Here is a 25,222-nt window from a genome sequence, read left to right on the forward strand (position 1 = left end):
AAAGGTAAGTTTTAAAAAAGGTAGATTAGTCAGAAAGAAAATGAAAGAGACCAGAAAAATCATATAGTGCTGCCTCTGCAGATGGAGGGAGGCTCAAAGCACCAGATAATGTAGGCCACATACAGAAGTCAAAACTAGGAACGAAACAGTTCAGCAACACCTTGATTTTGCTGTTTCTCTCATCCTAACCCCCTTTTTGAGACAGGGTCTTAGGTAGCTCAGGCTGGCCTCGAACTTACTATGTATCCAGGGCTGGCTCTGAATTCCTGATCTTCCTGAGAGCTGAATTTGCCGGTATGTACCACTATGCCTGGTTGAATTTGCCTTTCTAACATCTATGACTGTAAGATAATGCATGTTTGTTTAAATTTATACTTTGTTACAACAGCAACAAGAAATATACATTGGGGTCTGGAGAGATGGTTCAGTGGTTAAGAGCATTGCCTGCTCTTCCAAAGGTCCTGAGTTCAATTCCCAGCAACCACATGGTGGCTCACAACCATCTGTAAAGAGGTCTGGCGCCCTCTTCTGGCCTTCAGGCATACAGACAGAATATTGTATACATAATAAATAAATAAATATTTAAAAAAAAAGACATATACATTGGGTTAGGCATGGGCCAGTTAATTGCAGTTAATTGAATTATGGTTATGATTAATGTAGTTCTATCCCCCATGCAGGGTTTCTGTGTAACAGTCCTGGCTGTCCGGGAACTCACTCTGTAGACCAGACTGTCCTCAAACTCACGCACCTGCCTGCCTCCACCTCCAGGGAGTGCTGGGATTAAGGGCGTGTACCACCCCAGCCAGCTCTACCTCCCCTCTTGCTCTAGCAGCTGTAAACTAGCACTCCACGTCCAATAACTCATCCAGACCATGTTTTAGCACAGTTCTCAGTCTCTGAGCCTCTTTCTGTTTTTGATGAGATCTTGGCATGTAATTCCAGGCTGGACTTAAATTTATTATCCTCCTGCGTAGTAGCATTGTGCACCACCACGCGATGTTTTTGTTTTAACTAGGATTTTGGTAGAGGCACAAGTCACATTCATGAGGGATTGCTCTTTTTGCCTCCTTACCCACTAATCCGATGAGATAATGAGTAGCGATCCCTCCGGAATTTGTAAAGCAAGACAGGCTAAAAAGGCCTATCTTGCAGGGAAACACACTCAAAGACGAGGCTGGCTCTGGCACAGCCTCGATGTTCGCCACAGCCCCTCCGGGTCCAGTTCAGAGTTGCCTCTCTCCTGTCCGTCGCGTGAGACGGCGGTTACTGAATACAGACTAGCAGTTCTATGGGTTGAGGCCAGAAAGGCCGGCAAGCTGGGGAACCACGCGGACCCAGCACACTGCCTGATCCGCAGTTGAAGAAACCGCTCTGGGGCTGGACGGAGGCGGAGCTGAAGCTCACACTGGACCAACAGAAGAGCCTTAAAATGCTAGAAGCGATCCTAGGGCGGTCCCCGGCGCGAGGCACTCTGGGATTTGTAGTTTACTTCCCGGAAAGCTCGCTCATTTCGGCCGGTCGCCTTTTAATCCTCGCTCCCTCCCGGCACATCAACTATTTTATCGCGGCACGTCCTCACGTACGACTACACTACCCAGAAATCTCTCCTTCGCGCTCCGGCAGGCTCCGGGTCGTCCTTGGACTACAGTTCCCAGAAGGCCACTGGCGAAGGGCTTCCCCCGCTTTCCCGGGACCACAATTCCCAGAGACTTGACTTCGCGGCTTTTCTCTCTGTGTCGTGTTTCTCTTGAAGCTGGCTAGGCCACTAGGCCCACAGCGACGACGTGCTGCGTCGTGTCCAGTGTCAGGGTGTACTCTTTTGCCAGGCTTTCTGTTCTTTCAACCACTTTTGCCGGACAGGCCGTCGCAACTGGCCTGAGCAGTGACCTGGCGGGCCGCGCCTGCGCCTTGAAGCGTTTCCTGCCTGTCTGGTGGCGGCGGCCATTTTGTTCATCCTCCTCCTCCTCCTGCTCCTCCTGGTTGGAGCGCAGTGTCCGGAGCGGGCTGGGGGGGAGCGGACCGAGAGTGGGGTTCAGTACCTTTTCCTCTGTCCCCAGCCGGAGCCCGGAGCCCCCCTCCCCTTCCTTCCCACCCCCTCCCCTCCCCGGCCCTGCCCTCCCCCTTGTCCCGGGATCACTCCGTCGCACCCACCATGATGGAAGACGACGGACAGCCCCGGACTCTGTGAGTACCCGAGACCGGGGGTGCCAGGCACCGAGCGGCCCGGGCACGCGGGATGCTGAGGGAGGGAGCAGGAGACCGGAACCCGAAGCTGAGAGCCCGGCGTCCCGGTGGAGCGCTACGAAGTGCATTCCTCTTCTGTCCCTCTTTGCTAGAGAAGGAAGCCCTCCCTTCCCCCCGAACACAGTTACTTTCTAGGGTGTAGGGCTCGTCTCGACCTTTTCCTCCCAATCCCTTCTTTGCACACCCTTCCTAGACCGGTCTTGTTGTGCACGGCTGAGGCTGTCAGGCTCGGGAGAGCTCCGGCTCCCCCTGTGCTTTGGGGACTCCGGGCTGAACCGGGAGCTGTGGGTCTCCACGGGGGCAGGGCTTGGCGGGGGTGGGACCGCTGCTGCACCCTCTGGCGTGAGTACTCAGCCTCAGTCCACGTCCTCAGCGGTCCACGTCCTCAGCCTCCGGATCTTTTCCCGAGCCTACCGCTCTTTAACCAGAGGAGCCCCTTGTCTCTTTCTGCCCCACGTGCCCCACGCTGTCAGAAACACCCGCCCATCGCCCGCTGCTTTTCAAGTGCCAAAGAGATTGCCTTTTGCCGCCGTGCACCACCTCTGTCCCTTGGATAGCGAAGTTTACTTTGAGCGCTCACTACGCCAAACTGACAACCAGTTAAACTCCTTTCGCTCAGTTGGCGATGCCGCTTCCTAATCGGTTTGTGCGTCAGGACCATCAGAGTTGGAGAAAAGGATGTCTTCTCCCGCTATTTGATGCGTGTCTTTTGGGTCCTTTTTTTCCGCGGTCTAGCAGTTGAGTTTCACCTGATGGCCAATTTAATGAATGAATTGCATCTTCCAACCGCTTAATTGGCGTTTCCTTCCTTTCCCGATGCAGAGTGATGACTCAGCGTCTGTATTCCTTTCCAGATAGTGTGGCACTCTTTTTTTCCTTGGTCTGAGTAATTTCTAATTCATTGTTTAAAGTGAGCACCTTGGGGTTACCAGCCTCTCCAGGCCAGCTACTCCTGCCTGGAGTAAGTACACAGAGTCAGCCTGCTGCATTGTCTCTCTTGCCTCGCTCTGCCTGGTATTGATTGCTATGATGATCAGAGTCCACTTGGCCGGGTTAGCTGATGGGGAAAGTACTTTTTGGGGAATGGACTACGGTGGGTGGATACTCAGGATCTCTGACTAGTTTCTCAGAGCTTCATTCTTACCACAGAAAAGATGTTCAGTAAATATTCAATGTTGATATCTTTTTCTTTCTCTCTTTTTTTTTAAGCATCGTTTATATTTTCCATTCTTATTTCTCTTAACATCTTACTTGGCAAATTTGAAAACAACCTAAACATATACCTGTGAATGAGAAGTTTGTTAAAATTTTTTGTGTGTTTTTTTTTCCATTTCTGTTTTCCAGAAAAATTATAATTGAGACAAAACTTGAAATTTGTTCTTAAATCTTTGTTTAAGCCATGGCTTTGCATTTAATAGCTAGCAGTGTGTACTTATATAAAAGCATCCGGGGAAACTAGACTTAAGGCCTAGCAAGCATATGTTCAAGGAAGATGGCAGTTACATTGTATCTAAAATCCCTGAAATGTCATCATTGCATCATAATAGCTAGTGCTTACTTGGTAAATTCTCATGTCTCATTAACTGCATCTATTTGTTCTTAGAACAAGTCTCTTGCCTTTGTCTGTTACATAGTATGCCTTTTTCTGTTTCTTTTATTCCTGTAAATTGTCTTTGCATCGCTATCAGGGCTCATCCTCTAGACCAGAGCTAAATTATAGTATTTCATACATTTCCATCTCGAGCACTTGTCTTTTTCCCCTGAAGCACTTCAGTTGTCAGTGTTTAGTTAGCTAAACTGCGATATATACATATGAGGGGATAAACATCTTAAGCTCTGTTCTAGTCCATCACCTTGTGTTTGTTATGTCTTCCTTTTCCCACTCTTCTTCATGGACAGTCATAGTGGGTTTGGTTTTGTTTTTATTTATTGCTATTATTATTTTGGTTTCATTTTGGTTTTAGAGACAAGGTTTCTCTAGTTTTGGAGCCTGTCCTGGAACTCGCTCTGTAGACCAGGCTGGCCTCCGATTCACAGAGATCTACCTGTCTCTGCCTCCTGAGTGCTAGGATTAAAGGCACCACCACCACTATGCTTTTGCCTTGCTTTTAAATGCAAGAACTGTACTGCTTCCTAGGTCTTAACCCTCCTTGCACTTAGTTCACTCCTTGGAACGTAAGAGGTACTCAATAAATATTTTAAAGCTGTACTTCTTTGGCTAAATTAGTATTAAGCATTGTTTTTAGAAGTTCTTATTGACTTAAATTATAGGCGGACATTGTCATACTTTCTGAAGTTTGTTGATTTATATATATATATACATATATATATATACCTAATGTAAAGTCTTGACATCAAAGCAAATGTTTAATAGGATTTGATTTTGTTTATGAAGAACCTGTATTTTGCATTGTGATCTATGGATTAGGTTTCTCAAGTGACTACTATGTTTTAAAACAATGTACTTTAAATAAAGTTTATCTTAACATGTTTACTTTCAAATGCCTGTGTGTTACTAGTAAGGTTTTCTTCCTGCAGACACACACAAGCTAAGACATATGGTTCTATCTTCAGAAAACAATATGGTGTTTATAGCCTAGGTAGGTCTTTAAATATTCATTATCTACAGTATTACTAATTTATCTGATGATATTTAAAGTGGTATAGAATTGCCTTGATGTTCATCTGAGATCTTATTTGCCATATAGTTGCTTTAAAGGTCTGTTTTCTGATGTTCCTCATTTTCATTTGACATTTATTTTGGGGTATTATGTATTCATGATCTTAAAAACAAATCAATGAGATCCCAATATGTGATACTGGTGTTTGAATTAGACCAGCCTTGTAGGACGTTTCCGCCTTGGGTTGTGTCTTTGCAGTGCAGTGATTTGGTCTGTGGTATCTGAACCCACAGTGTGACACTAAATTATATTAGCAGTCAATTGTAGTTTAGTCTGTTCATCTATTTGGTGTACCAAAACCCTAGAAATTGTACATCTAGGATTCAATGCTATAAGGCTATTTATTCTTCCTTGATACTCAGTAAAAAGGAGGTAATAAGCCTGTGATTTAAAGTGTGTTCTGAACATCTGTGAACAAAACAGAAGAAAACAGTGTAAGATCGCATAGACTTGGCTACACCATTGATTTAGCTATATTGTGGCTATAATCAAGCTGGTTCAACTTGGTCATCTTTGTTTCTTTAAAGCTTGTATAGGACCATCCTTTAGAGGTCCTTGGTCAGGTTAGTTACCCTACTCTACCTTTCCAGCTTTGCCTCCTTCTGAAAATCCCGTAGTAACAGCTCAGACAGCCCTTTAGAGGGCTGTTCAGGGTTACTGTTGGAAATCTCATTTTTGTATAGGAACTTGTTAAGAATGATCAGAAAACTACAACAACCTTTATGGAAATTTAGCCCAACAGTATTTTGTATAAAAGTGCTGGTAATTTCGGCCTTGGTAGGGTTACTTTTCAGAGTGAGAGCACATTCAGTGGAAAAGCTGTCATTAGCTTTCTGCAAGGCACCATGTTCTTCATTTCTGCCCAGTTGGACGTAGGAAGTAGTTCACTGCACTGTGAACTTCTGCCTGCTGTGAAACTGCCAAGTTTTCTAGTCTCCAATTGGATCTTAGACCCAATGTTAGGGATAAAGGTATCATTTCAGTTATTAATGTTTCGGTTCCCACAGTTCCTGTTCTTAGAAGACAAAATAGACTGTAAGGTATGCATTTTCCTTATTTTTATCTTGAGTTAAAAGTCATTTCTGGAATTTCCTAAGTGTTTCTATTTACTATAAGAACTCAGACCGTTTGTCTTTGTCTGTTGTTTTTGCACATGCTCCTTCAGGTAAAAATTGCATATTTAAAAACTTGGAACTTTAGAATGTACTTAATACTACTTAGCTGCAGCAGAAGGTGAAGTATAGAAAATATTGTTTGAAAGAAACAGATAACAAATTCAGTAAGCTATGAAAGATGATACTAGGTTGAATGTTGAATTTTGTCTTAAACACCATTGTTAGAGTTATTCTGGGATAGATGATTTTTTGATAATGTAAAAGGCACAGTATACAATATTAAAAATATAACTTCTGCCTTTGTTAGATACATAAATTATAGAACCTTGAGTAGAAAAGTCAGTCTAAAATTTGGATAAATGTAGGTGAAATTATATACTAAATTGTATCCTTTTCATCTTGACAATTGAAGATGTTCTCTGTAGTTCCAGAAGGCTTTGTATAGTTTTGGTTTTTCAAGACAGGGTTTCCTTGTATATCTTTAGCTGTTCTGGAACTCGCTTTGTAGACCAGGCTGGCCTCAAACTCACAGAGACCCACCTGCCTCTGCCTCCTGAGTGCTGGGATTAAAGGTGTGCACTGCCATGCCTAGCCAGGCTTTCTATGTTTTTAAAATTGAGTCTGCTAAACCAGGCAGTGGTGGCATACTCCTTTAATCCCAGCACTTGGGAGGCAGAGGCAGGCGGATCTCTGTGAGTTCGACCAGCCTGGTCTAGAGAGTGAGTTTCAGGTCAGGCTCCAAACTACACAGAGATATCCTGTCTTGAAAGCAAAACAAACAAAAACAACAACAACAAAAAAAAAACTTTTAGTCTGCTGCTTTAGCTGTTAACTCTTGGAAGTATTTGAAAAATAGGATACCTTAGCACTGGTATTTATTCTGTAAATATTTCATGACATTCTAAACTAGAATGTTAACAATTTTTAATCTTTGACACTGCTAGATACAGAAATTAATTATATACATCAATGTGCCTCTGGAACCAGGGAGTTTCCTACCTGATTGAAAATGGGTTGACTTAGAATGAAAGTCTTGTTAAACAAAAATAGCTTTTATTGTGACTTAGCTGTGAAAAGTAACATTTAATGTTTTTAAACATGAACACAATCTTAAAACTGTATAATCATCAAAAATTAGCATGGTAAAATGATGTTCTATTGTTTATTTTTGTTACTGGCTAGCTTCATTTTTAAAACCACTGTTATCCCTTGCCCTCTGCAGGCTAGACTGGTCAGGTGAACACAGTGTTTAGAAAATCAAGTTCACTTGCTCATTTTCTTTATACTTGGGTCTTTTTTACAAAGGAGGTTATTCCATAGTTACAGGCTCATAAAGTCCCTGTGAGTGAAAAGGGGCAAGCAGTCATTTATGGCTAATTAGTAATCCCTTCAACTGTTTTCTACTGCTGGGGGAAAAAAATCACCCGTATGGCCTACGGTGGGTCAGCTCCATTTAATTATAAGGAAAAGATGGCATACTAGACCTAAACCAGTTTGTCAGCTAGCTAATTCTTTATTTCAATAGCACTGGACTTGTATTTCAGCCTGAGAACATGTACCCTGAGGTTGTTGGTCACCACTGCTGTGACATTCTTAACTAAGCTGGGAAGTTGTTACTCATTTTTTTCCTGTTTTTGTTTGTTTGTTTGTTTTTGTTTTTTAAAAATTGTGTGTGTCCCCCTGCATGTATTACATGTATATACATCTGGGTACACAGGTGCTGGAGGAGCCCAGAAGAGGGTGTTGGAATCCCTGGAACTGGAGTTACAGGCAATTAATTGTGAGCTGCCAGACCTGGGTGCTGAGAACTGAACTCTGTCCCCTACAAGAACAGCAAGCATGCTGGATGACTGGGCCACCTCTCCAGCCCCATTCTTAACCAATCATTTTAGGTTTTTCTGAAGCTTAGCTTTCTCCAACCCTTTTTCTTTTAGCATGTTTCATTTGAAAGCTTTGTATTTAACGTGGCAACTGTTGCAAGCCTTATTTTGGTCTCAGCACTGGTTCCTAATGTTGTGTTGTGGTCAGAAAAGTAAAATGGTATCTTTTTACTTCCCAGAAGAAACTATGTCACATTTTACAAGTAATGTTTTGGTTTATAAAGTGATTCATGACAAATGTACACTTAAGGTGTTTTTTGTTGAGAACCAAAAAAGATTTTGGCAATTTATTGAGAATGTAAGACATAAATCAAGTTGTAGTAACTCATAAACCAAGGTGATCATCTTTGAGGGGTTAGGTGTTGATTTTTCTTTTTTCTCATTGAAATTTTTAATCAACTGCTAATTAGGGAGAAAAGCTCGAACCTTTAAATATCCAGTCAAAAGCATATTTGGGTCTATCTTAAATTTTCCTCTGAATTTCTAAAGAATTCTTAAATTTCTTTTATTTGTTATCTAAAGATTGTTTTGTTGATGCTGATAGAAGGTATAAATTATTAATTCCATTGTTCTTAAAGCAATGAAGATGTGCCATCACTAACAGTCTTTTTTAGCCCAAACTGAAGCAGACCTCAGCACCTCCACCCACCCACCCTCTGCTCTGCTAGAACAACTTGACTCTCACTCTCTTCATTGTTCATGAAATTGTTTTGGTTGGCAGTGTTGAGATGAGCCCACTAACAACTGCTGTCTAGTATTAGTTCATCATCAAGATGTTTTAGTAAATCAATATTTGTCATATTTATGTTACAAATTCTGAAATTGGAAATATAGCTATCATAGGCTTAACTAAAAAAATTTAGCATAGACGGGAACTTGAAATAAAAGATGAATTAAATAATAACACATCAGAGCTATAGTCAAAGAAACATTGCTGATAATGTTTTTTTCCTCTCTCATTCAGATACGTAGGTAACCTCTCCAGAGATGTGACAGAAGTCCTTATACTCCAGTTATTCAGTCAGATCGGACCCTGTAAAAGCTGTAAAATGATAACAGAGGTAAGATCTTCCTGGTTAGGAGTGTCATCCCTTGCCTGATGTTGAACATTTGTAGTTGATACATGAGTTGATTAACACCATTTAAAATTTCATCTTCAACCTCAGATTGCTCTGTGGGAGAGATTCATGTGTGTGGTATTGACTTAATCCATTGATTTGGCCAGTGAGCTAGGGGAGGAGGCAAAGACTCTGCACTATCATTGCATGTCCTCCATAATGTGTTTAACTCATAAGTAGCCCGTCTGGGAAAGATGTAAGGCGATGGTATTTCACATTCTCCAGTGTAAGCGCCGATAGCTCAGTCTACATGTCAAGTGAAGGGATTGGTAAGTGTTGAAGCCAACATCCGGTTATTATGTGCTCAGCAGAGCAGTTTGCATCTCATGTGTGTTTAGTAAATACTAAGGTCTGAACAACTTTTTGTACATAGGAATTTAAACTGTTATAATAATTTTATTTGGGCTAGGAATGTAGCTCAGTGATAGAATCTGCACTTGTAATATGCAAGGCTCTGGGTTCATCAACCCCTAGTACCAAAATCCAAAAGTTTTGTCTTATTTTTCAAAGAAAAATTTTTACTTTTCTCAGTTAAGACTAGTTGTACCCGGTGGTGCGTGTGTCAGTTACTCTTTTCTTCCTTTCTGATTATTTATCAATTTTTTTTTGACTGCTGTGTACTAGATACTATGGTAAGTGCTAAGAATTCAGTGGTGAATAAAAGAATTCCTGGCCCCATAAGATTTTACAGGCTTAGCCGGGCGGTGGTGGCGCATGCCTTTAAATCCCAGCACTCGGGAGGCAGAGGCAGGTGGATCTCTGTGAATTCGAGACCAGCCTGGTCTACAGAGCTAGTTCCAGGACAGGCTCCAAAACCACAGAGAAACCCTGTCTCGAAAAAACCAAAAAAAAAAAAAAAAAAAAGATTTTACAGGCTTGTAGGGACTGAAGTCAGCCCTCACATAGGAAATAGAATATAAGTGCTAGAGGATCAGATAGCTTAAACTGCTGTGGGAGCATCAGGACAATAGCCACTGTGGTTGTGGGTCATGGGATGTTTCTACTAGGAGTCAGTACAGCCTGAAGCCTAAAGGGTGACAGATAACTCTTCTGTATGAAGTCTGAGGAAGAAGAGCCTATGGCGGAACAGGAGTGCTTGTGAAAAAGAAAAACCAGAGATCTGTTTCCTGACAGTTGTCTTCAGTAGATGCATAAGTAGAGTTTGAAGTAGAATTAGTCATAGAGATGCCAGCAGGTGATGAGACAAGGGTGTTTAAAGCTGGTGTTCTAACCTAGAACTGTAAAAATCTGTGACAAGCTTTGGCCTTTTAATCTAATTGCCAATAGTTACCTTCTATTCTGGTATATAATTTTCCTTCTTTTCATTCCTAACTTTGATTATACTTTTATTCTTTCACTAATGGGAAATAATATTTTTCATGGGTACTGTTGAAAGCACTGGGAATGCAATGGAGAAGCAAATGAAGCTTCAGAAGAATAGAGATAAGAGCCGTGGTGAGAATAAGTGTTCTGTGATGACCAAGTGGCTGATGAGACTGAGGCCACATGTAAGGGAAGATGTCACTTCTCTTAGTCTAGACAGGAATACCAAGATGGTCCCGTCGGTGTTAAGGACTGGAGCAGAGGAGCGCAAGTAGCAAAGGCTTCACAGTGGTAAAGAGATGACTGGCATCTAGTGGGTGGTGGAGGGTGGAGGTGGGGATGGAGTCCGGCAAGACAGGGAGTATTCAGTGTGGGCCTGGACAGAGCTGGGACAGAAATGCCAGGTTGTTGGAGAGATTTTTTTTTTTAGCCAAAGAGAAGACAGGGTTTAATTTGTATTTTAAAGATTGTTCTGTGTGGAAATGAGTAATTTGTGTAGGATTGTAGGGTACAAGAACAGGGGAAACCAGGCAGGTGTATTCTGCAAGTCTGCACCGAGGTTATAGGTTGTTGAGTTTTAGGATAGTGGTGAAGAAAGACAGTAGATAAATTTTTATTTTGGAGGTAAGAGCATTAGGACTAGAGTGTCTGTAAGAAACAGGGAGACTTAGATTCTTGTCAGTGCAATTGTGTGGGTGCTAACATTGCTACTTACTAAAATGGGAATGACTGAGAAAGGCACAGGATGGATGGAGGAGTGGTGGCAATCAAGATTTCTGTTTTGGCAGTGTTAAATTTAAGATACACTTTGTCTATACAAATGGAGGTTATATGTAGGCAGTTGGATAAATGAGTTTGGAATTCTGGAGAGACCAGTGCTGATGTGTACAGTAATATTTGAAGCCATGTAAGTAAGATCACCTAGAGAGGGGTGGTAGAAAATGGGGGATGGACAGACTGAAATCTGAGGCCTGCAGGTTGGAACAAACATTCAAGAGTTCCAGTCAAAGTTAAGAAGGGACAAACGACTTTCTGAAACATCTTGCAGAGAGGAAGTGGGGACACCAGATATGCTGTGGCATCAACAGAAGAGAACATTTACAGGAGGGAGGGTGGGAGTCAGATGTTTTGAATGTGTGGAAGAACAGAAAGGAGGGTCAGGTGGTGGCGGAGAAACACATGCAGGCAAAGTGACTCCAGGGTACAGAGGATGCAAAAAGTGGAAAGAGTCACTAGAACGTGTTTTGTTGTTTGTTTGTTTGTTTTCAGTGTTTTGAGACAGGGTTTCTCTGTAGCTTTGGAGCCTGTTCTGGAGCTCACACTGACTGGCCTCAGACTCACAAAGATCCTCCTGAGTACTGGGATTAAAGGCGTTTGCCACCACCACCCGGCTATTAGAATGTTTTTGAGAGACATTTGATAAATATTTTAAAATCTATGTGCATACAGACTTAGCCATGAGGAGTAGCACTCTTTACAGCTTAGCCATGTCTTACAGTTCCTAGATTCAAACTTTAGTTTAAAAGTCTCTCATTTTTCTGACTTAACATTTATGTCATCCAGTAATGGTGACCAGACTAATTAAGGTAAGGACTCTACTGATTGTTAGGAGTGTTGCTTGAGCAGTGATCTAGGTAGGAAGTTTCTAAAGGACATGGGTTCTAGGAAGGAATACCTAACATCTTTCCTTTTATAAATTTGATTTTGTTATATAAAGAATCCTGTTCTTAGCTGGGCGGTAGTGGCACACACCTTTAATCCCAGCATTTGGGGACAGAGACAGGTGGATCTCTGAGTTCGAGGCAGCCTGGTCTACTGGGGAGTTCCAGGACAGCCAGGGCTATACAGAGAAACCCTGTCTCGAAAAAATGAATAAATCAACAAACAAATAAACAGCCCCCCAAAAGAATACTGTTTTGTTTTTTTTCCCCTCTTTTTTTTTTTTTTGACCAATTTTGTCCTGACCTGTTTTTTGTTTTTTTTCTTTTTATTTGGCCTTTTTGTTGAGATGGGTCTTGCTACATAGTCCTGAAACTCACCATGTTGGCCTTGAACGTGGGGGATATCCCTGAGTGCTGGTGTTTATAGGCCTGGACAACCATTTGCACCTGTTTGGATTTTTTTTTCTTTATCAGATGTTATCATGGATTCTAGTTTTTTTTTTTTAGATTCTAGTTTTTATAATATAATGAAAAGCAGTATGTATATACATGTAATTTCTAATTTTAAGACAAGCATTAAAAGTTTTAACAGCTGATAGTTAAGATTTGACTTTTTAAAAACATGGATCAAACAATGTGATATAGATATTTAAATATAATAATCTTTAGCTCTGATCATCCTCTTTTCAAAATATGAATGAAAATAGGACATTTCATAAGAGAACAATTTAGAAATTTGGTTTTTGAGAAAGGGTCTTATGTATCCCTGACTGTTCTGGAACTTGCTATATGGACCAGATTGACTTCAAACTCAGAGATCCACCTGCGTCTGCCTTCTGAGTGCTTGGATTAAAGGTGTGTGCCACCATGCTCAGCCCAATTCAGATATTTTTAGATACAGATCTAAGTGGCGTGGTAAAAATCCCTTAGTGTTGAGAATGAGGCACAAAGGATTTCTGTATCCAACATGTTGAGGTTGTGCGTGCTGCCCACCCGTTAGTCACTTAGTGATGTCATCAGATGACTGAAGCATCTATTTAGTGCTCATGTTCCAGGAGCTTGAACTTAGTAATGGCCTCAGTGTAAAGTAAAGCTGGCAGTTCAGAAATCCCAACAATAAGATGGAAAGTGCTTCCTTTTAAGTGAAAGGGTGAAAATTCTAAAGTTAATAAGAAAACTATAGCATGAATAATAAAAACCCAGAGACAGATATTGGGGTTCAGCCTGAAGGTTCAAAAAACAAAGCAGCCAAGCCACTAGAGAGTTCTTACCTCTTAAGAGATCCTCAGACTACCCAGGCGGTGGTGGTGCACGCCTTTAATACCAGCACTTGGGAGGCAGAGGCAGTGCATAAATATACTAGTTTCCTAATTTTATTTAGACAGGATCTCACTATATATCCCTGGCTGTCCTGAAACTGCTATGAAGACTAGACTGACTTTGAACTTGAAATCACAAGACCCACCTGCCTTTGCCTCTCCACTGCATGGGTTAAATGTGTATGCCACCAAGCCTGGCCCACATTGGTTTTTTGTTTGCTTGTTTTTGTGGTCTGCCAGTCTTTAGTGAATGTGTCTGGTAAACATTCACTCATTCAGAGGAGAAAACTTTATTTGGAGTCATCTCTCCTATTTCCTTTCCTTTCTCTACTTCTTTCTCTTGTCATATGGATATGAGAATAGGATTTTATGTGAGAGCCCGTACTTTCTTTTCATTGCTAATAATCCCTCCCTCACCCAAAGAAATGCCTCTGGATGTTATATCTTTTATTTTTGTTTTGTTTTGTTTTGATTTTCAAGACAAGGTTTCTCTGTAACAACTCTATCTGTCCCAGCACTAGCTCTGAAGACCAGACTAGCCTTGAAGTCACAGAAAGCTGCCTGCCTCTGCCCCCAAAGTGTGGGATTAAAAGGTGTGCACCACTACTGCCTAACTGGCTGCTGCATTTTTTTTTTTGGATTTTTCTACAAAAATTTTCTGGGATGAGAAATAGTAGTTGTTGAAATATCTTTTATTTTATCTGAAATTTTTATTCCTAGTAAGTTCACATAAAGCATAGAGTCCGTGTGTTATTCTCTTGGGGCTTTTTACATTAAATAGTGTTAAGTGTTTTTAATCAAATATAAAGAATATGTCAGCTGAGCTGCTGGCCAGTATAGGTTTCAGTTTTATAAAAATATGTGTTTTTTACATAGCTCTAGTTTCTTAGCATCCTTAGTAGCTATGTATTTGCCAACTAGTGAAGTTTTGTTTTGTTTTTTATCTTGGTGTTTTGTGATGCAAAGTTGTAGCTTTGCCCTACATTTACTTAATATTTATTTAGTTACTTGGTTTTAAGATACTGAGTAGCAAACCCAGGCCCTGACACATGCTGGGCAATTTTGCCCTACCACTGAGCTGTACCACCTTGCCAGAATATGTAAATACATTTTTACCAATCATATGCTAGATTACTAGTGTATTTTATGGACACCGAAAGACATATTCAAAATATCTTTGCTCTCCAGTATATTGGGCCTTTTAAAATTTTTCATTTTAAAGCTGTGTCATTCATATGTGTGTACATATGCTGACCTTGAACTTACAGTCTTCTGATCCTCCTGCCTCTGCTTCCCAAGTGCTAGAGTTACAGGTCTGTGTGTGTAATCCTGCCTAGCTATCATGTCTGTTTTGGAAGATGGACAATTCATTTCAGCAACTAATTACAAATCTTGAATTTTTCTATTTCTATTCTTTCCTCTTCTAGACAAGAAATGCATTATATCCAATCTGTAGCAATACAAAATGCTGCATATTGTAGTATCCACTGCTCTAGTTTTGATTAGAGGTAAAATGGATTGATTTTTATATATTTTGTTAGTTTGTTTTTTGAGACAGGGTCTCTAACTAGCCTTGGCTGTTCTGGGGCTCTCAGTGTAGACCAGGCTGAACTCAGAGTCATAGATCCGCCTGCGTCTGCCTCCCAAGTGCTGGGATTAAAGGTGTGCGCTACCATGCCCAGCTGCATTTTTTTTTTTTACCTTTATAAGTCTGGAATATAGTATATGAAGGATTATAAAACATAAGTAGAAATCAGCCTTTTAAAATAATGTTGGAGCCAGGTGGTGGTGGAGCACACCTTTAATCCCAGCACGAGGAAGGCAGAGGCCAGCAGATTCTGAGTTTGAGGACAGCCTGGTCTGCATAGCGAGTTCCAGGACAGCCAGAGTTGCACAGAGAAACCCTGTATTGAAAAACCAAAACCTAATAAGAAAAATAATGTTGGAAGAAAAGAGCAGTGATTAGGAACAGTCCTTACTAAACCTGAGGTAGAGGATTAGGGTTAGTATTAAACATGCTTCACCAGACTTGGATATTTTAATTCTCACAGTCACGATTCTTTACTATTCGTGTGGCTCTGCTGGAATACAACAGTATTCTGAGGTTCAGCTTAAGTCTTAAGTGTTAGGCTTTCATAAGCTTGTACAGTCTCACCTGTGCATTCCTAGCTGTCAGTAATGTTTTTTCCTGGATTTTCTTCTCAGCAACCCGATAGCAGAAGGGTCAACTCTTCTGTTGGATTTTCTGTTTTGCAGCATACAAGCAATGATCCATATTGCTTTGTGGAATTTTATGAACACAGAGATGCAGCTGCTGCATTAGCTGCTATGAATGGCAGAAAAATTTTGGGAAAGGTAAGATAATGGGATGATGGCATCCAGTAAACGTATGTTTGCATGTTAAATCACTCTGCATTCTTTCTTAGCAAGATTTAAAATAGACAATCAGCTACTGAGTGGTCTCTATTCAGCCTAGTGCCTTTACACACATAATCCAACTTGATAAATGATATATTAAGTGGTAAGTGTTAACAGCTCATAGTGACATGCCTAATAATTGTATTAAATATAATCTTTGCTTTTAGGAGGTCAAAGTAAACTGGGCAACAACACCAAGTAGCCAGAAAAAAGATACTTCCAGTAAGTACTCCTGCTGCATTTACTGTGGAAACCTGACGTTGTCCTGGCAGCATTACCAGCTTACCTACGGTGTTTTTCCTCCTTTAGTGTTGCCTGATTTCTTAAGTATTTGATTACCAAATGCTTTGATTTCAGATCACTTCCATGTGTTTGTTGGGGATTTGAGTCCAGAAATTACAACAGAAGATATCAAATCAGCATTTGCCCCCTTTGGTAAAATATCGTAAGTATCATAATCAGTATCAGACTCAGTAGTGATAGGCAAAACTATATGATTAACTTGTATTAGAATCAAGGTTTTCTTTCTCTAGTTAGTGTGTTTTTCTTTGATTTTTACTTTTGTTTTGTTTTGTTTTTTGAGTAGATGTTGTTGCAAATGTTGATGTCATTTCAATGTTTAGGGTCTTGTTTTCAGATAATCCTGTGTATAATGTTTGAAATTTTAAGTGATTCTGTTGGTTATATTTAAAGCAAATATTCGAATGTTGAAGCTTCCAGCTTTTTGTCAAATGTTTTCAAATCTTAATGCTTAAGAATATTGGGTTAATAAAAACTAAATGTGATTTATATTGTGTATTAAACTTTTATTGGAGGAGTTTATAAGTAGGGGGAATTTAAGCAAATCTTTGAGTATATTATGGTTAAATTGGAAATGTTCATGTTTAAATATAATGATAAATGTATTTTGATATTTAGCTTTCAGAAAAAGAATACTGTTGCAATATTAAAATGTTTTCTTGTCTAGATAATAAATATGAGATTGATTTTTGTTAGTGATATTTGATTCTGCTAGGGAAGGGACAAGTATGGGTTGATTTTTTTTTTTAAATATATATGCTCAAATTTTGTTATTTGATTCAATATTTTAGAAAATGGTTGCAAGTTTTATAAAATGTCAATTTATCTTTAATTAAAATAAATTTGTTATATATTTGTCAATTTAAATGTATGACTACAGAAATGTTTTGATTAAGAACAACAACTTTTCTATTAACTTTTATATGATTTGTTGTTCTATAGATTTATTTGTAAGAAACATTTAATTCTTAATTTTCTGTTTTGATATTTGCTTTGCTTTTTAATCTAAGTGTGGTAAGTAGTACTGTTGTAAAATAGTATAAAATGATACAGGTTGCTGTTTTTGATCTTTATTTATACCTGAGACCTACAGTTTTTCTACAGTCCAAGTCACAATTAAAAGTAATAGCATTCTGGTTATTTTGCAGAATTGCTCATAAGAATGGACAGGATCTTGAAGGCTAACTGCAAGGAACTGTGCACACTGGAACTCAGTTGTAGATTTTTTTCTCATTTCTATTTATTCTTATTATACATTATTTATATATACATATTTTAGTATTTACATTTTAACATTCTATATTCAGTGGAGTTCTATATTTCCAATCATTTTAACTTACTCACTAAAATTTCTGTGTAAATTTGTTGTTTTCGTACTGGTGTGCTTAGCGTTGTTGTTAGTTTTTTATTCTCCTTTCTTAAATTTCTGAAAATGTCAATTTTTCAAAATTTACAGCTGCCCAAACTCCAAAATGATGATAGAGAATTGACCAAGAAAAATAAAGAAATCTGTTAACAGGCCATGTATGCCTTTTTAATTCCTATTTTTTCCTCTTTTTCAATTTTTTAATATTTCATATATTTTGTATCACTAGGCAGAAGACATTTAACTATTTAGATATTGCATGGTAAAGTAGTTAGCATTGTTGCAGTAATTTATAGAATCAGTAAATCTTAGAGGACACTAGCAAATAGAATATTAGAAAAGGAAACTGTTGTTCCTATTAATCTTCAGCTTTGAGTATCTAGTTAGCAAGCACAGGTTATGTGATTAGGTTGCATGTTTATTACATGTTTTTGTCCTACTGCTTTTTTCTAACAGGTAAAGAAGCATTAGGGAGAGTTCAGGAATGGCTGTAGTTAATTAGGGCTAACTGGAGTTTATTTTTAAAATGCTCACAATACAGTGTGTGTGGTTCCTTTTAGTTTTTATTTTGAGGGTGACTTTTACTTCCCTCATTTAGCTGTGCTTCTTTTCACAGGGATGCCCGGGTAGTTAAAGACATGGCAACTGGAAAGTCCAAAGGCTATGGTTTTGTATCTTTTTATAACAAACTGGTACGTCCTTTCAATCAACTCAGTCTTCAATTCATTTCGGGATTTAGTTCTTTATTAAAATTAACGATTAATGATTGAAACTTAATGTGCTTGAATGTTAATTTAGGAATATAATTTATATTAATAATAGAAAATAATTCTGTTATTAACTTGAAAATATCTAGAAAAGGCTAGGGTGATAATAATGAAGGAGGATTATGAAAATGCATTTGTGCATTGGTGAAGGCAGAATGAATTAGTAGTAAAACCCGAGACCAGTAGAAGTGAACCAATATGAGAATTATGTTCGGTTTTAACAAGGAAAGTCTCTATTTTAATTGTTTTCATCAAAACTATATTTTCATAATACACACACACATATATATATGTATATATATTTTTTATTTACTTGAGACGGGGTTTCTCTGTGTAGCCATGGCTGTCCACTCGCTTTGTAGACTGGTCTAGCCTCGAACTATCAAAGATCCACCTGCCTTTGCCACCACACCCAGCCTCATAAGGAATATTAATTGTTCCAGCAGTTATGTATGTACATTAGCCTCTTTTCACATTTTCTTTATTACATTACAAAGCAACCATAAAATTAAGGCTCTTTAAAATGACACAAGATTTCTATTTTTTTTTTTTTATTATTCATCTGTGTGTATTGGAGGAAAATGATTTTGGGGTGGTGAATAGGATTATCTTTTTTCTTTATATTAGTGAAATATAATTCTTAAATTTAAATATTAGTATTTTGAACCCTTAGAAAGCAGCTTTATGATTCAAGTTGTTTTATTGGTAACATCTTTGTGCTGAATGGACTCACAGATGATGAGATGTATTGGATGCAGCAGTATCGGCTTTCATTTTTGTCTTACTGGGTTTTTTACATCTGGTTTTGTTTGTTTTGTTTTCTAGTTGCTCTTTTTTTTCTCTATAGGATGCAGAAAATGCAATTGTGCACATGGGGGGCCAGTGGTTGGGAGGTCGACAAATCAGAACCAATTGGGCCACACGTAAACCACCTGCCCCTAAAAGTACACAGGAAAGTAAGTTATATCTGCATGTATGTAGCAAGCATAGATTGTGATTATACCATGTACCATTATGTCTTAATTTCTTAATATTTAAATTACTGTAAGCTTTACCATGAATCTCATCATATGAACTTTAGATATAAGTACCCTCCAGGCTAAGAACCAACTGATTTATTTATAGATGAGATCTATATTTAAGGCTGAGGCTATAGCTCAGTTGGTAGAGTGCTTTTGCTTGCTGTTAACATACATGAGGCCCTGAATTTGGTCCCCAGCATCATATAAACCAGGTATAGAGGCTCATGCCTATAATCCCAGTACATGGGAAATGGAGGCAGAAACAGAAATTCTCAGAGACCTCTTCAGCATCATAGTGAGTTTGAGCCTAGCCTGGGATACCCGAGACTTCACCCCCTTATCTGTTAAGTCACAGAAAGAAGAAAAAAATTTTGTTTCTCCTAGTGGAGTATATCTTAACAGTATGTAGCTGGGAGTGGTAGCCCATGCCTATAATCCCAGTACTTGGGAGGCAGAGGCCAGCCTCTTTCACATAGTTCCAGGATAGCGAGGGCTACATAGAAAGATACTGTCTTAAAAAAAAAAATTAAAAATGGTATATAAGAACAAAAGATTGTATATGTGTGTGGTGTTGGGGATTGAACATGGGACCTTACATATGCAATGAGCTTTAAGGTCAGCTCAAAAACTAGTTTTATAATACTGTTTAACAGTCCAAATTTTGTTACTTTCTTCATATAGCTAACACTAAGCAGTTGAGATTTGAAGATGTAGTAAACCAGTCAAGTCCAAAAAATTGTACTGTGTATTGTGGAGGAATTGCTTCTGGGCTAACAGGTATAGTCTTTGGCTTCCTAATTACCTTCTCTGTTGGTGTTTCAGCACTATTAGTATAAATTTCATGGCTAGCATGAGCTGTAAATATTTTCTTTGTGTATTTTTCTTTGTATAGATCAGCTTATGAGACAAACATTTTCACCATTTGGACAAATTATGGAAATTCGAGTTTTTCCAGAGAAGGGCTATTCGTTTGTCAGGTAACACGCCAGCTGTAAAGCCATTCTCTTACTGCTTATTCCCTCTTACATGAGTGGATTCTTACTAGATGGCAGTTTGCCTACAGAATGTAGCTTAAAAAAAATGCCAGCTGAAAGGTGTCAGCCAATGAGTTCCTATATTATTTGCCCAAGTTCTTAAAGAGTGAAGACAAAACCTCACTGTCTTTCTCCTCCTAGATTTTCAACTCATGAAAGTGCAGCCCATGCCATTGTCTCTGTTAACGGTACTACAATTGAAGGACATGTGGTTAAATGCTATTGGGGTAAAGAATCTCCTGATATGACTAAAAACTTCCAACAGGTAATTCGATTTTTCTTAGCACTTTCTAAGGTTTCCATCTTACATACCTACATAGGAGCTTTGGAAATTGTAAAATAAACAGTAAAATAAAACATATAGCTGCTTTCAGTTGATTGTGTAAATGCTATTTCAAAATTGTTTTGCGGTATTAACTGAATCTTAATACTTTCTTTTCACAGGTGTCACCACCCCAATAAACTTAGACAATGATAAATAACAGAGTCCTATTCACATAAGGGTGCTTACTTAGTTTTTCTCTTCCTTGTCTCCCACTCTTTCTTCAAATACGGTGTTTCTTTCTTGTTCCCTAAAACAAGAATTTGCTTTCTCCTAGGTTGACTACAGTCAGTGGGGCCAGTGGAGCCAAGTGTATGGAAACCCACAGCAGTATGGGCAGTATATGGCAAATGGGTGGCAAGTACCTCCCTACGGAGTCTATGGGCAACCATGGAACCAACAAGGATTCGGAGTAGAGTGAGTTGTTTTGGTTTTTCCATTGTAGAAACTGATGAGTTCTGGGGAAAGAGAAATCTGTGCTCTCCTAGGGGAGAGTCTACTGAAATGATGTTATGTCAGGACGTTTGGACTGTAAATGGAATACAGCAGATCTCAGGAAGTGGAGTTTGTAGCCCTTGCATTACAGAAATGGGGGTGTAGTCTGACCTCTCTCTAAGCAGCTAGCTAACTCATTTATAATAGCAGTTTTATTTGATTTTATGTGTGTAACAGGTCTTTTCCTAGATATGCTCAGAAAGATGATGTTTCTATGTTTGTTTGGCCTATCCTAAGACACCTTGGGAGCTGATATGACATAGTGTAGTTTGCCTTGTGTGAAGTTTTTCCCCTAGGCTGAGTTAGACCTTTATTTTCACAGGTTTATTAAAAATACCGCAAGAGTTGAGGGCTGTAACAAGAGTACTGCCTCCTAAGTAATTTATTTTTATAAGACAGTGTTTCATTCTAGGCCAGGGTGGCCTGGATATTACTGACTCCCAGCAGTCCTGTCCCAACCCCTCCCCGGCTCAGGTACTGGGGTGCAGATAGGAGGCCTTATACCTGGCTCACCTAGGATTGCTATTATCATTATTATATTTTTATTTTTGAAACAGGGTTTCTCTGTGTAGCCCTGGCTGTCCTAGATGTTTGTTTTTTGAGACAGTCTTACTATAGCTATAAGCCTTGGTTGGCCTGTAACTTTATATAGACCAGGCTGGCCTCGAATTCACAAAGATCACCTGCTTCTGCCTCCCAAGTGCTGAAATTAAAAGTGTGTACCACCATGCCAGCCCTCATTATTTTTTTAAGAACCAGCTTTGAGGTGGTCTGCAGACTTGAGGTAAGCTGTGATTATCCTAACAAAGCTGGACCGAAGTGTGGGGCATCACATCGCATAGACAAGGCCCTGGGCGTGATCCCCAGCACAGCACAAAGTAAAAGGCAGTGAAAAGCTGTAAGATGTAATGGTGGTGGTGTGTGTCCTGTTTGTTGGGGATTCGTGGTTTATCTTTGTGCTTAGAGTCTGCCTGGTTTTGTATAGCTGTATAGATTATCTCTTTGTGTTTGCTGAAAATTTTTTTTCCCTGCTTTCTTCCAAGTCAATCACCTTCTGCTGCTTGGATGGGTGGATTTGGTGCTCAGCCTCCTCAAGGACAAGCTCCTCCTCCTGTAATACCTCCTCCAAACCAAGCTGGTTATGGAATGGCCAGTTTTCCAACACAGTGAGCTGGGACTCTAAACACAGTTGTAACTCACCATAGGCTGCAATTTCGTATGACACTTTGAAGACATGAAAGTAAACATCGGAAGTGAGAATATTTATTTTAACAATTGAAATGTTGGAACCCTTAGCACAGCTTTGCCCGGGGAAGGACACGTGTCTTCTAGTTCTGCCTTTTTAAGTTTTTGTTCATGATGGAGATGAACATGATTTTTCTTTGTGTACAAAAACTAAAATAAAGTCAATAAAGACAATTCTGACTATAAATTTTGATATAATAGGAGAAATGGGTAATACGTTTTGATTCTTAGACACTATTCCGTTTTTATCTTGCTGTTCAGTATTTTAACTCACTGTGTTTTTAAAAGAGCAAAAAAGGGAGTATCGTGAAAACTGAGAATCACATCAGTACGTCCTGAATTCTGATACTCCCCTCCCATCCCTGAGGTGGACCACATTGAAGTCAGCAGGAAAAGTGTGATTTCAGAAGAAATACGTGATGTGTGGGAATCGCTGTGGAAGAAATATTGTTTCTCTCTCTATTAAAGAAACTGAAGCCAGACTGAAAGCTTGCAACCTAAATAAGGAACAGCATCGTAGAAGTCCCTTGAGTGAATGCTGGTGGTCCACATTAATACATATTTTTAAAACTTTCAAAGTGTTGGTTATCAAAATGTAGTATATTGCATTTCATTCTGGGGGGAAATTCCAAGTATGGTGTTTATATTAAAGTCAGACAGTCATACTTGTGCTTTTACATGGAGTTTAAATGATAAACATTGTAAATATTGAATAACTACAGTGTTCCAAAAGCATGCTTCAACATAGAAGTAGCAGCAGTGTACTTATCCGAGGTGACAAGTGACATCTATTCTCACTGCAGCGAGGGAACAGGGAGCGCAGTGCTCGGTAACAATGTTTCAGATGCCGTTTCCAGGTTGGCCATGTAAATGAAGATGACACAGATGACCACACAGAAGAAGCCTTAATTTAATTTCATACAGATCCTGAAGCATTAGCATATTCTAAATTGTAAGTGGAAGTAAGTTAGTTTTGGACTTTTTTTTCTTTTTCTTTTTTTTTTTCTTTATTTGGTACAAAATACCTTGATTAAAACCAGTGAAATGATTTCAAATTTCCTGTAAGTTGTATAGCACAAATGTTTTTTTAAAAATCTTGGGATGTTTTTAAAAATTAGATATATTTTGCCCAAGAATTTTTTTAACAAGATTGCTAAAATATCTTATTTAGACAGCTTGATATACCAATTTATAATTGGATATTCAATTTAAGTCAAACACAAAGTTGTGACTTTTATTCCTAATTTGTTCTTTTTCCTTGTGGGGAGCGTGTGGGTGACAGGCCTGAAGAGGCCTGAGTTGTATGTGTGCACAGTTTGTAAATGAGCCTATGGGGAAGATGCAGGAGTTCCTGGTGAGCTTCCATGGCATTTGTCAGTCTTTGTGGATACAGTCTGCCTCATAGTTCTATAAACAATCTATGTTCAGTTGTGACAGCTAGGGGGTGCAAATGTTCTGGCAGTGTATTAAACCTGTTGGCCTGTGTATGCACAAGAGCAAACAACCCCTAACGGTTCAGTGGTAAGGTCGGTAAGATGCAGCTGGTGGCCGCACTTAGCCATTGAAGTCTAATGATTAAGATAATGTGTTTTATATGTTGGTGACCACAAAACTTCTGGTATTTTTCCTCCTTCACAGCCAAATATATTTAGTATAGAAATTTACAGGGTCTGAAATTCATTTTTGAGCCAAAATCTTATGTACCTTAGTTTTTTTTTTTTTTTTAAACCACAATAGTCCTGTGTTATACTTGTCTATGACTGAAATAGCCCTGTTTCTTCTGATCATCCTACCTTTGGGGGATGTTCCGGAAAAGGTACTTTATATTTTATAAGAAGAAACCAATAAGCTAATATTCTGCTCCTGAGTTAAGATTTTTGTTAACTTTTGCGAAACTCAAACATCTTAAGGATTTTCTAAATTGATAAAAGCTTTTATTGAATTAAAATTTCAATTTGCCTTTTTTCCTCTGCCAATATATTAAGTAGCTTATTGAGATAACTAATGGCTAACTCTAGTGTAGCCTTTTCTGTTATATATTCTATGATTTAATGAAATTATCCAGACTAGTTACATTGCCATAGTGAGTGTGTGACTGACATGTCTTTTGTCTTAATTTGGATGAGAAAAAAAGTTTTCTTGATAAGTCAGTCACAGTCATTTCACAGCAAATAGTTTTAAGATAGAAAGGGAAATGTCCAGACGAAATGCACTATTTTTGAAAGTACAGTGATCAAGCTAACACAGGTTCAGACTGTCTTACTACGCAGATTTGAGTTTGTGCCATCTCGGTCCACTTTAAGCCTAAGAACTGTTGCCTTTCCCTTCCTGTGTTCGTAAGAACAGCAGAGAGACTCTTTGGCATGCAAGGAAATGTCTCTTCATAGTTTCTTGAGATTTATCTTGGTGTGTTTCTGCCTGCCATCGTCTGTGCTTGAATCCTTTTCTACTAGCATTTCCTCGATGCCAGTCCGTCTGATCTTTATGTCTGCCGGCAGTGAGAGGCCAACTAAAGCCAAAGCTGTAAACCACAGTTGAAGTAAGTCTTTCAATAAAGACTAGACTATGTAAGTGCCTTTTTCTTACTGTTGTTTATTGTGTAACTGTTTCAGGCTGCCATGAATTAAGCAGTTTGCTTTTATCAGCAAGGAGTAAGACATACCTATAGTCTCCGGACTTGGACTCTTTGTGTTAAATAAAATTTAAGCTCTGTATATGGAGGGACAGAAATTTGTGCACATGGGGTCAGTAAGTTGACTTGATGGGTTTAGATACTTGCTGCTAAGCCTGATGACTTGAGTTCCATTCCCAGGAAACCACATGGTGGAAGGTAAGAACTGATTCTGATCTCTGTGCACACTGGCATATGTGTAGGCTCACTCTTTTATTCCTTATTGTTTATTTATTTA

General features: G+C 39.1%; 1 protein-coding gene across 5 annotated transcripts; it reads left to right on the forward strand.

The window, feature by feature from the left end:
* Positions 1–1,684: 1,684 nt before the first annotated feature.
* On the forward strand, positions 1,685–24,038 carry Tial1 (TIA1 cytotoxic granule associated RNA binding protein like 1). 5 transcript variants are annotated; one of them, XM_041666360.1, is made up of 13 exons: positions 1,688–2,187; positions 4,786–4,847; positions 8,888–8,984; positions 15,550–15,699; positions 15,930–15,984; positions 16,120–16,207; positions 18,045–18,120; positions 19,043–19,151; positions 19,899–19,994; positions 20,110–20,194; positions 20,393–20,516; positions 20,851–20,990; positions 22,112–24,038. In XM_041666360.1, exons 3-13 carry the CDS (start codon positions 8,973–8,975, stop codon positions 22,236–22,238), a joined length of 1,062 nt encoding a protein of 353 aa, XP_041522294.1. In that variant the 5' UTR covers positions 1,688–2,187; positions 4,786–4,847; positions 8,888–8,972; the 3' UTR covers positions 22,239–24,038. The 5 variants fall into 5 exon arrangements, with proteins under 5 accessions (XP_041522292.1, XP_041522293.1, XP_041522294.1 ...); XM_041666361.1 differs by having other exon boundaries at positions 1,689–2,187; positions 15,601–15,699; XM_041666358.1 differs by lacking the exon at positions 4,786–4,847 and having other exon boundaries at positions 1,685–2,187.
* Positions 24,039–25,222: the final 1,184 nt, after the last annotated feature.

This window comes from Microtus oregoni, unplaced genomic scaffold (assembly GCF_018167655.1).
Source record: "Microtus oregoni isolate MIOR12 unplaced genomic scaffold, Mior012 000016F_ref0000370, whole genome shotgun sequence".
Classification (NCBI taxonomy): domain Eukaryota; kingdom Metazoa; phylum Chordata; class Mammalia; order Rodentia; family Cricetidae; genus Microtus; species Microtus oregoni.

Excerpts from the sequence above, each read along its gene's own strand:
- Tial1 (XM_041666358.1), top strand. The coding sequence starts at position 2,156 with ATGATGGAAGACGACGGACAGCCCCGGACTCT. Across the intron at positions 15,985-16,119 it reads CCAGAAAAAAGATACTTCCA|ATCACTTCCATGTGTTTGTT; the intron begins GTAAGTACTCCT and ends CTTTGATTTCAG. Across the intron at positions 19,995-20,109 it reads AATTGCTTCTGGGCTAACAG|ATCAGCTTATGAGACAAACA; the intron begins GTATAGTCTTTG and ends TTCTTTGTATAG.